Below are 19,903 nucleotides of genomic sequence, written 5' to 3' on the forward strand. Positions count from 1 at the left end.
TCTCACACTAAAAATATGAGTTTTGAACTTACATGATTTAAGTAGTTTCTCACACATCTCCGGAAAAAGAAGCAATATCTCCTAGCCAGAAAAATTAATCCCTGTATTCTATCCTTGTTTTAGGTCACCAGGTGGGTGAAGGGAGAAACCATTCTTTTGGAATCTTCAATTTCTAGAGCCATGCTTTTGTTTATTTCAAAATGAAACTTTATTATATTTTAATTAAGACAAGCTTCTAGTATACACTATATAATAGTGTGTATCAAGATACCCGACGTTCTCTAGTGATCCTTTCCACAATTATGCATCGCCTTTCTACAACATTTTTATAAATATAAGGTAGTTGAGCAAGTCGAAACCAGAACTTGTGCCGCGTGGGAAGAGCGGGGCAGCCACAGCCAGTCTTCCGCACACAGCTACGTGAGGAAGGAAAACTACATTTCCCGACGACCTCTGCGTAGCGAGACGCAAGGCACCATGGGAGGGGCTTCTACGTGAACAGCCTCCCCATTGGTGCTCCATCGAAAGGTCAGTGTAAGATAGCGGGCGATTGGATATATTTGTGGACGCTCAGTGGCGCCGCGACGCTGCCTATTTTAACTTGTTTTTTCAGTTGAGTTTTCTGACCCCGAGACGCCGTGTCGTGAGTATAGATTTTCAGGTTTAGGGGAAAAGGGTTGGGAAAAGAGACTGTGGGAAGAAAAGAGAGTTAGGGAGAAGTAACTGTGGAAGTAATGTGAGGGAGGAACAGTACCCTGAATCTTGGGTGTACTTAATTGGGTTGGGGATCAGCGGAGGACAGTTTTTGGCGAGATATGGGGGGTTGGGAGGGGATTGGCGAGCTGTGGCAATGAGGGAGTCAAGAACGGAATGAAGTAGGAAACAATAGCGCAGGATATGGACGCCCTGAGATATTCCCTCACCCCACGTTTTTCCGCGCTTCATGAAACTAACCAAGTTGTTGAGGATAAAGTGAATTTCGGTCTGGGAGTGCAACTCGGGTACAGCGCTTGCCTGGCGTGCTCGAGGCCCTGGGTTCAATACCCAGTACAGAAAACCAAACAAAAACCCCGTTTGAGAAAAATTATAGCAACAGATAACTTAACTATATTTAGCTATATTTAGAGAATTGCAGTCAGATAACTTTGGGGACACTCAGAAAAGAGATGGAGAGATGATGATGATTATTTATTTATTTATTGTACCGGGGATCGAACTTAGGTCCTTGTGCTTGCGAGGCAGGCGGCAGAACCACTGAACTAAATCCCCGGCCCTTTGTTTTGTTTTTTGAGACAAGGTCTTACTATGTAGCCCAGGCTGGCCTCAAATTCGCAGTGATCCTTCTGCCTCAGCCTCCCAAGTGCTGGGATTACAGATGTGCACCATTATGTCTGGCTGAGGAGATATTATTTAAGATTAATTTTCTTGTGCAGACTAGATTTTATTAAGCTCAATTTTGATGGTTGTGGAGGGAGCTATTTCAGAAGGTGGGAAGCTGTGCAGAAGGCAAGAAGTTATGTGGAATTGCTTTTGGGGAGTAGAGGAAAATTAGGCGTGAGAGATAGGTTTGGACCTTATGTAGACTGCCATGAATTCTAGGTTGAGGAAACTAATTTGATACTGATGTTGAACCTTTTAGAGATGAGTGCCCAAACTGTACCCAGAACCCATTTATTTATAAGAAGATACCAACACTGCAATTAAACCTGAATCCTGAGGTTTTAGTTTAGAAAAAAAAACTCGTACATTAATATCTTTGAGCCACTGATGAATTTATAATTTTTAAGAAAATAGTCTAGAGGGCTGGGGATTTAGCTCAGTGCCAGCACACCTGCCTTGCAAGTGCAAGGTCCTGAGTTTGATCTCTAGTACCACAAAAAGAAAAGAATGAAAATAGTCTAGAGGCCATAAGGGGTGGGGGTAGTAGCCTGGTATGGTGGTATATGCCTGTGATCTCAGTACTCTGGAAGGCTGAGCAGTTCAAGCCCAGATTCAGCAACTTAGTGATTTAGCTAGACCCTGTCTCAAAATTTAAAACAAAAAACAAAAACAAAAACAAAACAGCTGTAGCTCAATGTAAAGCTCCTGGCTTCAATCCCCAGTACACTGGGAAAAGGCTTGGGCATTAAACTATTATAGTAGTCCAGGTAAGAAGGTTGAGATTCGGAATTAACATGGTCATTGTAAAGAGAGAATACATAGAATTTTCATATGGTTAGATGGAAGGTTTTAGAAAAGAAATGGCTAGACAAGGTGATGCCTGCCCATGTATTTAAGAGACTTGTGTGAGGGTCATTTGAGCTCAAGAGTTCACGGCCTACCTAGGCCACATAGGACCCCACGTTAAAAAAAAAAAAAGTAATCACATTATGAATTTAAATTGCCAGGTCTAGGTTGCTTTGAAAGGGTTTTGGTATTTAGTCCAGGCTGAACTCAAACTTGTAATTCTCCAGCTTCAACCTCCTGAATGCTGGGGTAACAGGCGTTCATTGCCATGCCTAGCAGAAATGTTAGCTTTGAGGTGCTAAAATATTTGTGACTTAAGTAGCTACTTTTTTTTAAGTTAGACATCTCAAGCTGTAATGTGACATAATAGGGAGAAATGGCCAGTAGTAAATGGAATTCAGGATCAAGAGGTTGAGAGATTATCACCATGTAATGATTAGTTATTCTATGCCAGGTGAGATTTTAGATGATAGAGATAATTACAAAAGCAGTAGGAATAATGATATCTCCTGAGAAATGGATAGAGGAAATAAGAAAGTTGAAGGCAGAACCTTTTGAACCAAGGGAGTAAGTTTTTCAGGGATAATAGTGGCCTCTGTTGAGTGCTTACATACATTAAACATTGTGCCCTGTTGTTTTATTCATTATTTCATTTGATCCTTGCTCTAACCTGTGACATAGAGGTTTAGAGAGTATCAACTGCCTGAGATAAACAGCTAATATGGCCAAAGCTTTGACTCAAACCCACGTCGGTGTGATTTCTAAGTCCAAGCTCTAAACTACAATATTTTTCAGAAAGGGTGATAATATCAAATGCAACATACAAGTCAAGGAGTTAGTGTTGGATGAAGGAGAATGAGAATTGAAAAGAGCAATAGAGTTTACCAATTTGGATGTTTGCTCATCAAGAAGAGCAACTTCAGATATACAGGCATTGTCAAGCTAAAGGCAAGCCAGGTAGGGTGGTGTACACTTGTGAGCCTCTTGGGAGGTTGAGGCAAGAGGATCACAAGTTTCAGACCTACCTGGGCAACTTAATGAGACCCATTGTCAAAATAATAAAAAAGGATGGGGATGTAGTTCAGTGTTCCTCAAGTTTAGTCCCCAGTACCATAAGAGAACAAGCAAGCAAAAAGAGGTGAGGATAGACAGCTTTTTGCAATAAATATTTATGGAACATCTATTATAAGCCAGGTACTATTTTATTTATTGGTCATAAGTCAGTGAACACCACAAATAAAATCCCCACCCTTGGTGAATCTGTGTATCTTGCTGTAGGATACAGTAGAGAACTGTCAGATAGTGTTGTTACAAAGAAGCAAAAATAGGGCTGTGGATTTAGCTCAGTGGTTCCATCACCTGCCTTGCAGGGGCAAGGTTCTGAGTTCAATCCCCAGTACCAAAAATATATATAATAATAAAAAAAAAGAAGCAAAGATAGTGGATGAAGGGATGCTGGAGCATCAGAAAAGATTCCGTCATCAAGATGACATTTGAGGCCTGAAGGAGGAAAGAGGAAGCCACATAGATGAGGAAAGATCATCATAGGCAGGACTAGAAGTGCAGTGGTTCTGTAGTCTAGTTTGCCTGGTATGTCTGAAGAACAGCAGAAGCCAGTGATTCATGGAACATTGGGCAAGGAAGAGTGGGAGTAATAGATGAGGCCAGACCTTATAGGTCTTTGTAGGGCATTTTAAAGACTTCGATTGTCTGAGTAAGACAAAAAGTCATGCAGACTTTTGAGCAAAGAAGTGTTGTAGCTTGTGTTTTAAAGAATCACTGAAACTTTTGTTTTGAGAACAGACTCTAAGGGCTGGGGATCAGAATGGAAGCATAGAGACCAATAAAGTGGCTGTTGTAGGGCCGGGCATGGTGGCACACGCTTGTAATCCCAGCACTCGGGAGGCTGAGGCAGGAGGATTGCTTTGAGTTCGAGACCAGCCTGGGTTACATAGTGAGTTCCAGGTCAGTCTCAACTACATAGTGAGACCCTGTCTCAAAAAAACAACAACAAAAAAAAGAGGCTGTTGTATCTGGTTATGGTGATAACATGCCTTTAATTCTAGCTCCAAGAGCCTGGGAGGCTAAATCAGGAGAATCACAAGTTTGAGATAGCCTGGGCAACTTAGTGAGACTCTGTTTCAAAATAAAAATAGAAAAGGGCTGAGGATGTAGCTCAGTGGTAGAACATTTACCCAGAGTTCTATTTTCAGCCCCAACAAAAAGTAAATAAATAAATAAAGGTTATTCTAGCTGAGTGTGTGGTAGTTGCGGCTACTCAGGAAGTTGAGGGAGACCACTTAAACCCGTGAGCTTGAGACCAGGCTGAGCACCATAGTGGTACCTTCTCAAAAAAAAAAAAAAAAAAAAGTAGTCATTGGAGCGAGAGGTAACAGTTGGACTAGGGCAGTAATGGTTGAGGGGATGAGTGAGTAGTTGTCAGAGCCTAGATTCCCCCCCCCAGTAGATCAAACCTAGGGCCTTATACACAATAGACAGATGTTCTACCACTGAACCATATCCTTGGCCTAGATTCTGGATATTTTTATTTATAGTCAATAGGGTTTGCCACTTGATTGTAATATAGTACATAGGCCAAAGAAAGGAGTAAAGTTTCTCCAAGTTTCATTTTGTTTTGTCATGAGCAAATGGCAGGGTGGAATTACTAATTACTGGAATGTAGGAATTTGAGAGAAGAGCCACTTTTGTTGAAGGGAGGTGTATGTTAGGATCTCTGTTTTACACTTGTTAAGCTGGGGAGACCTGTTAGCAGTGTGCAGACAGGGAGAGGCAGTTAAATGCCTGGCTCTGGAGGAGTGGGCAGAGTCACAGCTGAAGTGTGAATTTGAAAACCATTATACACTTGGTATTTAAAACCATGAGAGGAAAAAAAAACAAAAACCCATGAGACTTCATTAGGTCACCAAGGCAATGAATAGAAAGATGAGGAAGAACTAGCTGAAAAGTAATGACTAATTAAGAAGGAGGAAAACTAGGAGTTAGTGCCCTGGCAGCTAAATTAAGGGAGGTTTTAGGAAATAGTGGGGAAAGGTACGGAGTTCTAGATAGGAAGATGGAGATAACCATGGTCCCTTTTCATACTTTTCCACAAAATTCTGCCCCAAAAGGCTTGCCTGTAACCCCAACGCTTGGGAGACTGAGGCAGGAGGATCATGAGTTCAAGGACAGCCTGAACTACATAGTGAGACCTTGTCTTAAAAAAAAAAAAAAAAAAAAAAAGTCTACCCCAAAAGACTAAAGATTGTAAGCAGATATATACCAGGTAGAAGAACAAAGTATTTCATCTTTTTTTGTCTTGCTCAGAATCAGAGTGGACAGACAAAACATGCTTGATAAGAACGCTTTCACCAAAGCCAAAGAGAGACCAGTCTCTTTTTCCCCACTCCTCTTAAAATCATGTAACAGTGGTATTTCTTCCCAACTGTGAGGTGTATGTGCCATCAAAATAGAGGAGCTCCTGATCTTACTACTGATTAAAATGAAGATTGTGAATGAACCTTTTAAAAATTTATAGGTAATTTTTTGTTTTGCTAATATAATTCAAATGGTTTTTGTTATATTTTGTTTTTTGTTTATAATGTTGAGGATTGAAGCATGCTAGGCAAGCACTCTACCACTCAGCAATATCCCCAGCCTTTCTAAAATTTTATTTTGAAACAATCTCACTAAATTAGTCTAGCCTCAAACTTCTTATCCTCCTGCATCAGCCTCCTAATTAGCTGAGATTATAGGCTTGTGCCACTGCCTAGCTTGTTTTTTTGTTTTTCTTGTTTTGTCCTTCTAGTGCTAGGGATAGAACCTAGGGCCTCAGACATCCTAGGCAACTTTTTTTTTGTTAATATAAAGCAATAGAAAAAGCACATCAAATAAAAACAATAATAGCTTTTTAGCATTGTAAATTTGGCATAGTATTCTATTTTACTTTTCATTACTATGTCTCATTTATTAGAGAGTTTTCTAGCTGAGTAGAATAGCACACATGTACTCCCAGCTACAAAGGAGGCTGAGGCAGGAGGACTATTTGAGTCTGGGAGTTTGAGACCAGCCTGGGAAACAAACTATTTCTCACACACACACAAAAAAGGAAAGAACCTTTTCTGAAACTCCTCCTGTATTTCAGTGTAAGGACTTGTTTTTACATTATTGCAGGTAGCATTGATACTGAGAAGACTTCTTCCTATGTGTGTTTATCCAAATATCCATTGTCATTCTCATTGTATTTGAAAATAATAATGAAGAATACCTGTGAAAATTTGAAAGGCATTTAGGAGTTGAAAGGACTTTAAGGAATATTCTATTTTAAATCATATTGTCGAGCAGGAGGCTGTGGACCACAGGTGAGGGTCAATGGCTAACGCAAAGGGACTTCTTCCTTCAAGCTCTTCAGACAGCGATTCTGACAGTGAAGCTGGCAAGCAGTTAAAGAGAAAAAAGCAGTTTGCTCCGGGACAACCTAGAAAGAAGCAAAAGGCCGGTGAGACTTCAAGAGCTCTGTCATCTCCTGAGCACAGCACCAGCAGCAGCAGTGAGACCGTGTTCCCGAGTGGGGAAGCGGGGCATTTCATACATGGGGTTTGTAAGGAAGGAGATACCTGTCACTCCGAGAGTCCGTATGGTGTAGTGTGCAAGTCTTTCCAGCGAGGCTACTGTGTATGTGGAGACTGCTGCAGATATGAGCACAGAAAACCACTGAAACAGGAAGAAGCAGCTGCTACAGATCTAACTGCAGAACCATCCCTTGTTATTTCCTCAAGTCTCTCCTCCATCGCTGGACCACTTGTGGAGATGAATACGAATGAGGCTGAGTCCAGAAATGTGAACTTGCCAGCCATAGGCCCAGGTTCCAAGGACTGGGCGAATGCCATTGAGTTCGTGCCTGGGCAGCCCTACCGAGGCCGCACTGCCCTTGCCTGCCCAGAGGCTCCTGTGCAGGGTTCAGTGCCCAAGGCAGAGTCTGAGAAAGAGCCCATGATGAGGACCAAGAAGCAGCTCTGCACCTATGCTGCCATGGGAGAGTGTCGCAGTGGGGAGAACTGCGTATACCTGCACGGTGATACCTGCGACTTGTGTGGGCTGCAGGCCCTGCACCCGATGGATACAGCCCAGAGGTCCCAGCATATAAAATCTTGCATTGAGGCCCATGAGAAGGACATGGAGGTGTCCTTTGCCGTGCAGCGCAGTAAGGACATGGCGTGTGACATCTGCATGGAGGTGGTGTATGAGAAAGCCAATCCCAGTGAGCGCCGCTTCGGCATCCTGTCCAACTGCAACCACACCTACTGTCTCAAGTGTATTCGAGAGTGGAGGAGTGCTAAGCAGTTTGACAGTGAGATCATAAAGGCCTGCCCTGAGTGCCGTATCACATCTCACTTTGTCATTCCAAGTGAGTACTGGGTGGAAGAGAAAGAAGAGAAGCAGAAACTCATTCAGAAATACAAGGAGGCAATGAGCAGCAAGGCATGCAGGTATTTTGATGAAGGCCGTGGAAACTGCCTATTTGGAAGGAACTGTTTTTACAAGCATGCATGCCCTGATAGACCCTGATGGCCATGGAGAGGAGCCACAGAGACAGAAAGTACCATCATCAAGCAGATACCAATTGGGGACAATGAGCTAACTGACTGAGCAATGAGTGGAACTTGTTTCATGATGACCTGGAAGATTTTCATGACTTGGACGTACAGCGGCTTTGCGTGGCATGGAAGGGCTTTCTGAGCCTTAGACAGTAACTGTGCCATGTGTCAGTGCGTTGCTTTCCAATGCAGGTCTCTCAACTGCATGTGCTGTTGTGATCACTTACCAGGACCTGCTCTCCACCCCACTTAGCCAAGAGTGTGTTGTCTGTTTAAAAAAGTCTTTAAGTTAGAAAATAAATAAATAATAAAACATTGTCTTCAGGAGGCAAATAGGGAAATGTTAGAGAGGGAACCAGTCTGTATCCCATGTGTGTTTTTTCTGTTCCTAGAGTCTCATTATGAATTCTTGTTATTTGATAGGTGTGAATAAGACAGCATGAACTTTACCCTGACACGCACCCCTGTCTGCAGAAAGTAAGACATTTGTTTATTTTCCAATTGTTAAAAAATCAAGACTTTTGTAACCTTAGATCAAGTTAGCATAGGACTTAGAAGAGTTTTGGAGACATACTTCCTAAATCTTGATTGGAACTATATAATATCTCATTTCTCTATTCTTAAAATTTAATGTTAGAACTCATTCACGCTGGGCATAGTGGCACATGCCTATAAGTAATCCCAGTACTTGGGAGACTTAAGGCAGGAGGATTGCTATGAGTTTGAGACCAGCCTGAATTACATAGCAAAACCCTGTCAAAAAATGTACAAAACAAAACCACCCCCCAGTTCAGGATTCATTCAGTTTGGGTGGATGGGGCATAAGGCTAATCAGTAGATCCTGGATCACAGAGAACAACCCACATCCACACATGGAACTTTATTTTTGGTTCTGCCACCTGCTTACTGATAATACCTCATTATTCCTTAGTGCCACAGCTCTCATCCATAGCAGAAGTATTTCTTAGTTCATATGTTAACCTATTTCTCAGTATTGTTAAAAGGCAATACCTTCTGAAAATACGAAACATTAAGTACAACTATGTCATAAGCTTTTTTACCTCTTAATTTGTAATGTTGGAGATTGAATCTAGGTCTTTATGCCTGTCAGATGTGCTACCACTGAGTCCAAAAAACTTTCAATAATTGAGAAAAATGTTGGGTTTTTTTCTTTATGCTGCTTAAGTCCCCCCACCCATCCCCCAAAATGAGAATTGATCCCAGGGTCTTTCATGTATATGCTCTATCACTGAGTTACACCCTCAGCATGCGAATAAATGTTAATATATCTATGTGTTTGCTTATTTAGAAGGAAATGCATATATTAACTACATCCATTAACTGTGGCTCTGGGCTTCTGGTATAAAATTTTTCCACCCTGATGTCTGGTTTGTTATATTGTAAATTGCATACAGCCAAACTGGATTGATTTTTCACCTGTTTCTCTACTTCTGTATCATTTGTTTTCTCATTTTCATTGTGTTAGCTTAAGTCTCTTGTTTGCTAAAAGCAAACAAAAACTTAACCCAGAATCTTTTTACCATTTTTGTCATCTGCACAATTCAAATTCCAGATGCTGATTTGGTTGTTTCCTTTACTATATATTTTATAGTACTAAATATTCTCATTGTTACTATGTGGTTACTTAGTTTATACAGTAAACTAGTTTTTAAGTGATCTTTTAGTCTTTTAACATGTATTTTGAATCCAGTTTTAAACCTTGATATTACCTTGTAACATCAAACTTTCAATATATGTGAGGACCTTAATTATTGTATAAACACTTCAAGGATAAACCCCTTTGTATCTTAAAAAAAGTATAATGTTTTTATAAGTGTTCAGTGAATTTATTGAATACACCCTGTCTAATTTCCAATAGACCAGCAGTTGCCTCAAAACACGGTGTTGCCTCTAGCGTTAGTGGTCCCACCAGGTGGAAGGAAATGGCAGATCTGATGGAGTCAACTCCCTTGCCTTCGATCAAAGACCGCCTGGCTGTCCTCTGCCCTTCCCAGGAGCTTCTGGAATATTATCAAAAGAAGATGGCTGAGTGTGAGGGAGAAAATGAGGATCTCTTGAAGAAGCTAGAACTCTACAAAGAAGCTTGTGAAGGACAGGTAAAAGACTGGCTAGATGTAGTGGTACATTCCTGGTGTCCTAGCTACTCAAAGCTGAGGTGAGGATTCCTTGAGCCTACAAATCAAGACCTGTGCAACATGGTGGCCTAAAAAAAAAAACACAAAAAACTTATCAGGAAATTTTTTGAAAATGCAGAGCTAATGCATGCCTTTTTTGTCAGAAATCTTAAAGTGCCAGTGTGTACCACAAGCAGATATTTTATAGATATATTTTTTTGTTTTTTTAGTACCAGGAATTGAACTCACATACTTGCACTTGTGAGGCAGGTGCAGCGCCACTGAGCTCAATCCCCAGCCCTGTTTTTTGTTTTGTTTTTTTGAACAGGGTCTCATTATATGGCTCAGGCTGGCTCGAACTCATGGCAGTTTTGTCTCAGCCTCCTGAATCCTGGGATTACAGACATGTACCGTTGTGACGGGATATATATGTAATTCTTTTGGTACTGGGGATCGAACTTGGGACCTTGCACTTGGGAGGCTGGCGGCAGCACCTCTGAGCTAAATCCCTGGCCCTATATATGTATTTTTTAATTCCTCAGCCCAGATTGCTACTTTTACACCCCTCCTTACATCATAGCCTCCCAAATTGCTTTACCTCTAAAACTTTGCTTTTTTTTCTGTGACACAGTCTCACTGTGTGACTTACCTGACCCCAAACTCCTGGGCTTAAGTCCTGCCTCAGTCTCCTGAGTAACTGGGATTACAAGCACATACCTTTTTCTTTTGGTACTGGGGATCAAACTTGGAACCTAGTGCTTACAAGGCAGCTAGTGGCACCACTGAGCTAAATTCCCAGACCAGCACATGCCTTTTCTCCCTCTGGGGTATAGCTCAGTGGCAGAATGTGTGCCTAGCATGTGCAATGCCCTGGGTTCAATTGCCAGCACCACAAAGCAGTAGTAGTAATATCTTAAACTCTTGAATCTCCCCTTCTCTGTTCTTCCATTCCCGTACACTTGACAATTCTAACTTCGTTGTTACTTCCCTGTCTTCCAGACTTCAGGTTTCTCAGTGCGTATATCAGCTTCTGACATGAACTTCCTTTCTAACCTAAACTCTGTCAGGCTTTACTTCAATATAATAACTGTATGACTTACCATGACCCGTTATGTTTTGCTTCACCTACATAGCAGAAAACCTAACTGCAGCTGGATACAATTCTCTGCCACCTACTCTGGAGCAGTATTTCTCAACCTTAGCATCACTGACGTTGGTCTGGATAATTCTGTGTTTTGGGGGGCACTGTGTATGACAGGGTATTTAGTGGCTCCCCTGGTTTCTACACAGCAGATATCAGTAGCGCAACCTTCCAGTTGTGACAGTCAAGACTCTCCAGACATTGTCATGTTTCTAGGGCAGGGGTGGAAAGGAATGGAGGTATTATAAGTGTGTGTACACACACTTGAGAACCACCGAGCTCAAAAGGCTACAAGTCACTGTAGAATGAGTTTCCTCAATGCATGCACAGCAATTTTCTTGTGGATGCATGGTCGGTGCACCCTCCCATTCTCCTCCCCTCCTCTCCTTTGTATCTTTGGTTGTGCCTCATATCAGTGCCTTGCCTTCCCTACACTCCTCCAGCCCTCAAAACCCTTCACCCTTTTCTCACCAGGTAATCTATTAGTCTGAGACAAGATCTTGTTAAATTGTCCAGGCTGGACTCAAGCTTGCAATCCTGCTGCCTTAGTCTCCTGTAGAGCTAGGATTACAGGCACACGTGGCTTCCTTTTTTTTTAATGTTTTTTGAGACAGGTTCTTGCTATTTGTTCAGGCTGGCCTCGAACTTAACTATGTAGCCCAGGCTGCCAGGCTGGCCATGAACTTGCAGCAATCCTCCTGCCTCAGCCTTTCATGCTGTGATTACAGATGTGGGCCACCATACCCAGCCTCTGGCTTCTTTTAGTCTGGAATGTCAAAGTTTGTCCAGAGTCTACTATAATATAAGTAACCTAATTTAATACATGCATTATCTTCCTATACATGTGACTATAACTTCCAAATAACTAGCCCTCTTCAGCTCCAGGTTAATATACCCCTATCTGAATGGATCTCCTTTTTTCCTGTCCTCTCCTTTGACTGCCATAAACCATAATCTTTTCTCCTTCCATTTCTTTCTTTCTTTTTTTTTTGAGACAGGGTCTCTAATTCAGGCTGGCCTTGAACTTACTATGTAGCCCAGGCTAACCTGGAACTCTGATCCTCCTGCCTCACCTGGGATTGCAGGTGTGCAGCCACCATCCCCAGCTTCCCCTACCTCCATTTTTTTATCCTTTAACTTTTTCTTTATTCTGAGTCTTAGTAAATGGTTTCATTGCTTACAGTTCTGCTCAGCCCCCTGCTTCTCATTACTTGGTAAGTCCTATTGATTCTGCTTCCCAAGTATTACTTAATCCATTCCCACATGTCTGCTGCTGATGCTAGTTCAGAACCTCATACCTCACCTGAGCTGTGTATTACAGTATTTCCCTCACACTATCCCAGCCTCTCTAGTCTGCATCATACTTTTCACTACTGAAATACCTGTAGTTGACCAAACATAAGAGACTTTTTAACTTGGCATGGTTTCATATGCCTGTAATCCCAGAATTCTGGGAGGCTGAAGCAGGATGATCACAAGTGACTTTAGTGAGACTCTGGTTCAAAAATTGCAAAAAAAAAAAAAAGAGCCTCTAGAAATCCATCTGTAAGGAGTTACATCTGTGAGAAAGGGAGCTAGAGATGGAGGGAAGGAAGAAGGAAGGTAAGAGGAATTAAAGTGTGTTATGTGCATGTACTAGTTCTCCACAATGAGTGTAATCATTATGTACATCAAACATACTAATAAATGTAATTTTAAAAAATGAAGCCGGGTGTGGTGGCGCACACCTGTAATCCCAGCACTCGGGAGGCTAAGGCAGGAGGATCGCTGTGAGTTCGAGACCAGCCTGGGCTACCTAGTGAGTTTCAGGTCAGTCTCAACTACAGAGTGAGACCCTGTCTCAAAAAACCCCCCCCCCCCAAAAAAATCCATCTCTAAAAGGCAGCTCAAAAAAAAAACCAAAGAAGCAAACAAAAAAAACCAAGTTCTTATGTAAGAAGCACACAGGTGCAAAAGACACAGTGGAGTGTCCAGCCTCCGTCTAAAAATTGCAGAGAGAGAAAAGCCCTCCTATGACACGAGATTCTATGAAAGAGTGATGAATGTCCTAAAGAAAATTTATGAAGAAAGTGATAGATAAGATGTGAATCATTAATAAAGCCTAGGTGGGACTAAGAAGCAAGCAAAAGAGACAATTATTTTTGTTTTTGTTCTGAGACAGGATCTCCCTACGTAGTCTTGTGGATCCTCCTGCCTCAGCCTTGAGTGGTGGGAATACAGGTATGCACCATCATGCCCAGCTGAGAGAAATGATGCTCTAAGGGCTGGGGGTGTAAGCATTTGGCCTAGCATGACTGAGGCCTGGAGTCCCCAGCACTGCAAAAAGAAATAACGTTGAAGAAATTTCTCTGAAGCTAGTTTTGTTAGTACCCTGGTCACTGTGTTCAAGAAAGGTTATGTTCCATTCACATGTGAAATTTAAAAAGTCTTCCTAACAAAAATGTCACCTCGTGTGTGTTTTTTGTTCAGCTTGAACTCAAAACTAGTTGCTTGCCTTTAAATGACTGACAGCAGCTCTTAACTAATCAATGTAAAAATAACTAAAACCTTAATTTTTGCATAAAACGCAAATTTGTACCTGTGCTTGAAATTTGCTGTAAAAAGATTGATCAGTTTTCTATAAGCAGCTTAAGCAATACATTTGCCATGGGTTAGTATAAACTAATTATCTAATCATAACTTTTTCTTTCTAGTCTTAAATATACTTATTGAAATAAGGTCTAAAATTGACAAGCATCTTATATAGTACCACTTGGTAAGTTTTGCCAGGGATTGTCATGGCTTACAAAAGCAGCCAAAAAGAAAAAATAATTAATTTGAAAATCCATCTATTCCTATGTTCAATAAAATTACTTTTTTTATTAAAGAAGAGTCGTATTGAAGCTGGGGAATCCATCTCAGTAGAGCACCTGCCTCACCAGTCAATCCCCAGCATCACACAATAGTCCCTATTATCTATGATATCATTATTATCCCAAAGATTGAAGCCATACATACAGACACAAATTGATCTTTCCCTCTCCTGCACTTATTTTCTCCTTTTTCATTTTTCTATTTATTTATTGCTTGCAGTACTGGGGATGGAACCCAGGACTTTCATCCTGAGCTATATCCCTATCCTTTTTTAGTTTTTGTCGATTTATTTATTTATTTATTTGTTTGTTTGTTTGTTTATTTATTTATTTATTTATTTTTTGAGGCAAGATCTCACTATGTAGCCCAGACTGACTTCAAACTTAAAATGATCGTCCTGCCTCAGCCTTCCTAGTGCTGAGATTATAGGTGTGTGCCACCATACTTGGCTCTTTTTTTGGTATTAGGGATCAAATGCAGGACCTTGTGCTTAAGAAGCAGGCATGGCGCCACTGAGCTAAATGCCCAGCCCCCAGCTCCTTTTTGGTTTTTATTTTGAGACAGGGTCTTCAGGTGGGACTCAAACTTGGAATCCTTGTGTCTCAGCCTTCCAAGTGTTGGGATTACAGACAGGTATGTGCCACTACTTCAGCCATTTTTTTCCTTTGTGAAGACTTTTTAACTATCTTAACCATTTTTCGGGGTACAGTTCAGTAGTATTAAATATATACACACTGTTGTGCAGTGGATCTTCAGGACCTGTCTTACAAAATGGAACTCCCATTAAACAAGTCCTCATATTCCCCCTATCCTATAACAAACATTTTATTGATTTCTATGAAATTGAGTCTAGACCTTATTAATAAGGAAATCATATAGGGGTGTGTGTGTGTATGTGTGACTGGCTTATTTCACTTAGTGAAAGTTCTGTAGCTTGTGGTAGGACTTTTCTTCCTTCTTAATAAACATATTAGGCCATTGCCAGGGATTTAGCTCAGTGGGTCTGCCACCTGCCTTGCAAGCACAAGGTCCTGAGGTTAATCCCTGGTACCAAAACAAACATATTAGGCTGCTTACTGCTACTTTCTGAAAACACCCACTGTCTGCCTGTCTCCCAGTTTCTTCATCCTCTTATCTGCTATCATGATATTTGGCTTCTCAAACAGGCTGTAGTGATTTTATTCCTGCCCTGCCATTCTAAAGTGCCTCCATTAGGTAATTCTTTCAGTTTTTTGTATGTTTCTCCATGAAATTCCACAGCCCTATTGGCAGGAATCATATCTCTTTACACCCCTGCATTCCTGAATTTCGTAGTAATGCATCACTAAAAAGTGTAGATAAAACAGCGGCACGTACACATTTTAGGTGCTATGGTCTAGGAATGATAAAGCTTTGACGTGTGAATGTCACGCTTATTTTGAAGCCTCCCTTTAATGTTTTTTGTTTGTTTGTTGTTTTTTTTTTTTTGATACCGGGGATTGAACTCGGGTCCTTGCGCTTGCAAGGCAGGCCACCGAACCGCTGAGCTAAATCCCCAGCCTTCCTTTAATGTTTTTGATGCTAAGACAGAACCTAGAGCTGAGCACCTCCTCTACCACTGAGCTATGCTCCAGCTTATCTGGTACCTTTTATTTTATTTGTATATTTATTGTGGTACTGGTTATTGAACTCAAGGCCTTCACAGTAAGCTACATCTCTAGTCTATGTTTTTGTTTTTGTTTAATTTAGGGTCCTTCTGGGTCAGCCTCGTGCTGGACTTACAGGCATCCACTGCTATACCTGGCTCATCCTGAACCTAAACTTAACATCTGTACACAGACCATTGCTGTCACTTGAATTCTGTAGATCTGCTACTTTGGAATATTTCTATCTGAACTGATTCTTCCATATCAAATAATCAAATAAGAGATACTCATTGAAACTCGTTATCTTTTCAACTGCCTTTTTTTCCCCCCAGCATAAAGTTGAATGGGATTTGCTTCAGAGGGAGGAAGAGATTGCTGAGTTGCAGAAAGCTCTAAGTGATATGCAGGTCTGCCTTTTCCAGGAACGGGAACACGTTTTACGCCTCTACTCAGAAAATGACCGTCTGAGAATCAGGTATCAAATAGATGGAGTGAAATAAATATTGGAGTTATAACTCTAAATTGCATTTAAAGTGATAAATTTATCTCCATTTCTCTGAGCTTATGTACCCCAATAAACAGTCTCTGAGATGAAGATTGCCTGGGGGCAGTTACAGAGGAGGCTCTTAGTGATACCTCTGAGAAGATCTTTTGAGCATATAGCACCTATGGGAGAGTTTGCACTGTGGTACAGTGGTAAGAGAGGCGTGAGCGAACTCCACAGGGGACTCAAGTTAGGATGACCTTCCAGAGGCAAAGGATTCAGAATTTTGTATCCCCAAATTGGTAGTCATTGGATACAGAATGCCTTGGCGGAGAAACTGTCAGCTTGGAACAGTAATCTGCCTTCAGCCACGTGCCATTCTTGGAGAGGGAGTCTCGGTGCCTGGGAGATGGGTGTCTTGATGCTGAAGGGTACATCTGAGCAATGTGCTACAGCATCCGTTGTAGTGCATTTCTGTGTGTGAGTGAAGAAAAATATACACAACATGGAACTTGCCATTTTAACCATCTTTAAGCATATAGTACAAGGGCATTAAATACTGGTGTGCAACCAACCACCCCAACCACGCAGATTTGGTGCTTGTTAAACAATAATTGCCCATGTTCCTCCGTTCCACTTTTCTGTCTCTGTTTGAACTTAAAGACACCTCTTATAAGTAGAATCATTAGTATTTGATGTTTTGTGTCCGGTTTATGTTACTTAGCATATCTTCGGGGTTCATCCATTTTATAGTATGTGTCAAGATTTCTTCTCTGTTTAAGGCCAAGCAGTTTTTCTTTGTATGTGTGTCCAGTGTTTTGTTCGATTCATCTCTCGAGTCCATAAGCTGCTTCTCCCTTTTGACTGTTGTAAATAATGCTGCTATGAACATGGTTATACAGATATTTCTACAAGACTCTGCTTTTAGTGCTTTTGGGTGTCTCTAGAAATGGAATTACTAGATCATATGGTCCCAAGATCATATGATCTTGGGGATGACCAGATTGAGGTTCTCTAATGCTGTATTGACAGAGCAAAAGAGTTAACATAGCCTTAGGAAAAACTATAAAAGTATATTCTTGCCCACTTCACCTGAATGGAATCTGTTTTCAGTATGTAGAAGGATGGAAAAGAATGCATTTTCCAGTCAGGGTTGGTGATGCATGCCTGGAATCCCAGCCTTCGGGAGGCTGAGGCAGGAGGATTGCCACGGATTCAACTACAAAGTGAGACCTTCTCTCACCGCCCCCCTCAAAAGGCCAAATCAGTGGCCACATTCCTTATACCTGACACCAATTTAATCTGCTCTAGCAGAGATATTACTTCTGGCACAGGGGAATTTACTTATTTGAAGTCTGTTGTTATCCTCCAGAATCCATCTGCTTTTGTTCAAGTCATACTGGTGAATGAAATGAGGATTTTTTAAGGATCTATCCCCCTATATCTTTGGGGTTTTTGTTTGTTGTTTTGACTAAGTAGGGGTGAGTACTTTCAGAAGCCTCTGCTTGACTTACCTCGTAACCCAAGAAACTATTTTGGAGCTCTGCCAACTACTGAGTATAGGCATTCTAATTACACATTTGGAACTGGAAAAGTGATCAGTGACTGGGTCTGTGGATCCACAGATGCACTGTGAGCTGGACCTGGGGCAAAATTTCATTTATTACATGGTCTCCACATCCCCTGTGCCGTAACGATGCTTCAGGTATCAGTGTCACCTTAGATGCTCTATCCAGCAGTCTTTGAAATGCCTGGGTATTCCTTTTTCCCTGTGCAATTACTTGTGTGGGCCCTGTGATGAGAAACTGGAGGAAATGTCATGGGCACTTGCCTGTGGTCCCACAGGGTCTTATCTTCAGGGAGATCCAGCCTCTTCTTCAACTAATATATGGAAAATGAGCCAGAGAGTCTAATTTCTTATAGGGTATGGCCCTCAGCTTCTTATGTACCGTTGATTGTTTTGATGGTCTAAGCTATACCCTGGCATGCCTACCTTGCTTCTAAGAACACTGTGTTTTATAACTAGCTTCATATCTGTAGCTCTGCAGTCCCTCTTCAGCTCTGTAGTCTCCTTTGGTCCAGTACTGTCTTAGGTTGGGTTCCCTGGGAAACAAACTGTACAGTGGCAGTTTGCTTGCAGGAAGGTTGTTGGGAAGCTTTCTGAGGAATTACCACAAACAAGGGCACAGGGAAAGCTTGATTGGGCAGGTGGAGAACCTCGACAGACTCAGTTACACTGGGGCTCAGCCAACAACACCACAGTGAGCTTGGAAGCTGGGATGGCTCTTCAGAGCCATGTGAATTTAGTCAGGGAGATTGGATTTTTGTACCTATCCTGGAGCAAGCACTGGAGGCAAGCTAACGCTGAGGAATGGGAGGCATCAGCAGGTAAAGCAGCTTCTCTGGCCAAGAGCCATCTGGAACAGAGATTCAGTCATTAGCGAGCAAAAGGCAGCATTCCTGGCAGGGAGTGAGCTTACCAGTGCTAAAGAGGGGCGGGGCAGTGTTCCTCCACATGCAATGCAGCTGCCCTTTAGAAGCAGCTAAGATATTGCTTCCTGGCCCCTCTCTGAATTCTTGAGTGGAAGTACCTAATGTCTTAAACACTAGTGCTAAAATCTAGGTAAATCCTGTTCAATTTTAATTTGAGGTTACTTTGTTATAACAAGACAGAAGAGAGATCTTGAAACAAAAAAGGTCATTCACTTGGAGCATATGATGTGTGCTTACTTTCTGTGAAAATTTTCAGGGAACTAGAAGACAAGAAAAAGATTCAGAATCTCCTGGCTCTTGTGGGAACAGACACCAGAGAAGTAACCTATTTTTATAAGGAGCCCCCCCATAAAGTAAGTTAGCTTTCATAAAGCTCCCCATAAAGTTAAGTTTCACTTTCATGGTGAGTATGGCCTTTATAAAGTAGAGGTGAGGGTCCACAGTAAATAACTTTTGTACTTGTTCAGGAAGTCACATGAAGAGTAGTGAGCTATTTCTCTGTTTCCAAAATAGCTTACTTTTTTTCTTTTTCTTTTTTGAGATAGGGTCTCCCTATGTAGTTCGGTTGGTCTTGAACTCATTATGTAGCCCATGCTGGCTTCAAACTCTCTGTGATCCTTCTGCCTCAGCCTCCCAAGTGCTGGGATTACATGTTTACACCACCATTCCCGGTTCAAAACTTCTTTAAAACCTTTAGGAAATAGTATTGTTTGCTCCATTTGACCATTTCAAAAGCTGAAGTCCATGATTGGGGGTATAGCTAAGTGGTAGAGCCCTTGAGTAAGCATTCGCGAAACCCTGTGTTCCAAACCCAGCACCACAGTAAAGCAAAAATGAAAAATATAAAGCCTAGAGGAATAGCTGTTTTAGCTGAAATTAGGAAAGCAGGAGTAGACTATAGAGAGAAAGTTTCAGTATTTAAGTTTCTCTTTAAATCTATTGTATAAATTACAAATATAATACACAGTCTATGTTTAAAAAACACACAGTTGGGTGTAATCCCAGCACTTGAGAGGCTGAGGCAGGAGGATCACTGAGAGTTCAAGGCCGACCTAGACTACATATTGAAACCCTGTCTCAACAGACAAAACAAAACAAAATTAAACACGCAGAACCTTGTGTTGTGATACACACCTGGAGTCCCAGCTTCTCAGGAGGCTGAGATTGGTAGGTCATTTGAAGTGAGGAGTTTGACTCCAGTCTGGGCAACATAGCTAGATCCTGTCTCAAAAATAAGCAAAACAGGGCTGGGGATTTAGTTCAGTGGTTCTGTCGCCTGCCTTGCAAGTACAAGGTCCTGAGTTCAATCCCTGGTACCAAAGGGGAAAAAAAAAAAAAAGCAGAACAAAAAA

General features: G+C 41.5%; 2 protein-coding genes across 5 annotated transcripts in view; both read left to right on the forward strand.

Moving 5' to 3' along the window:
- The first annotated feature begins 477 nt into the window (after positions 1–477).
- The window catches only part of Ccdc77 (coiled-coil domain containing 77), a 38,355-nt gene continuing 18,929 nt past the window's right edge, over positions 478–19,903 (forward strand). The window contains exons 1-5 of one of the 4 annotated variants that reach the window (XM_010630337.3): positions 478–528; positions 8,244–8,297; positions 9,700–9,937; positions 15,907–16,049; positions 18,808–18,904. In XM_010630337.3, coding sequence (XP_010628639.1) covers positions 8,260–8,297; positions 9,700–9,937; positions 15,907–16,049; positions 18,808–18,904 — 516 coding nt within the window. In that variant the 5' untranslated portion in view covers positions 478–528; positions 8,244–8,259. Of the gene's footprint in view, positions 529–571; positions 644–5,684; positions 5,762–8,243; positions 8,298–9,699; positions 9,938–15,906; positions 16,050–18,807; positions 18,905–19,903 lie in introns of those variants that run through there. The other 3 variants (XM_010630335.2, XM_010630338.2, XM_010630336.2) reach the window with 3 other exon arrangements.
- On the forward strand, positions 568–8,500 carry LOC104866426 (E3 ubiquitin-protein ligase makorin-1-like). The gene is given in 6 exon segments (XM_010630339.2): positions 568–643; positions 5,676–5,761; positions 6,627–7,776; positions 7,778–7,844; positions 7,847–7,867; positions 7,870–8,500. Coding segments are annotated over 5 exon segments (1,368 nt in total). The 5' UTR covers positions 568–643; positions 5,676–5,738; the 3' UTR covers positions 7,977–8,500.

Source organism: Fukomys damarensis, unplaced genomic scaffold (assembly GCF_012274545.1).
Source record: "Fukomys damarensis isolate Sample0158 unplaced genomic scaffold, DMR_v1.0_HiC HiC_scaffold_5, whole genome shotgun sequence".
In the NCBI taxonomy this organism is placed as follows: domain Eukaryota; kingdom Metazoa; phylum Chordata; class Mammalia; order Rodentia; family Bathyergidae; genus Fukomys; species Fukomys damarensis.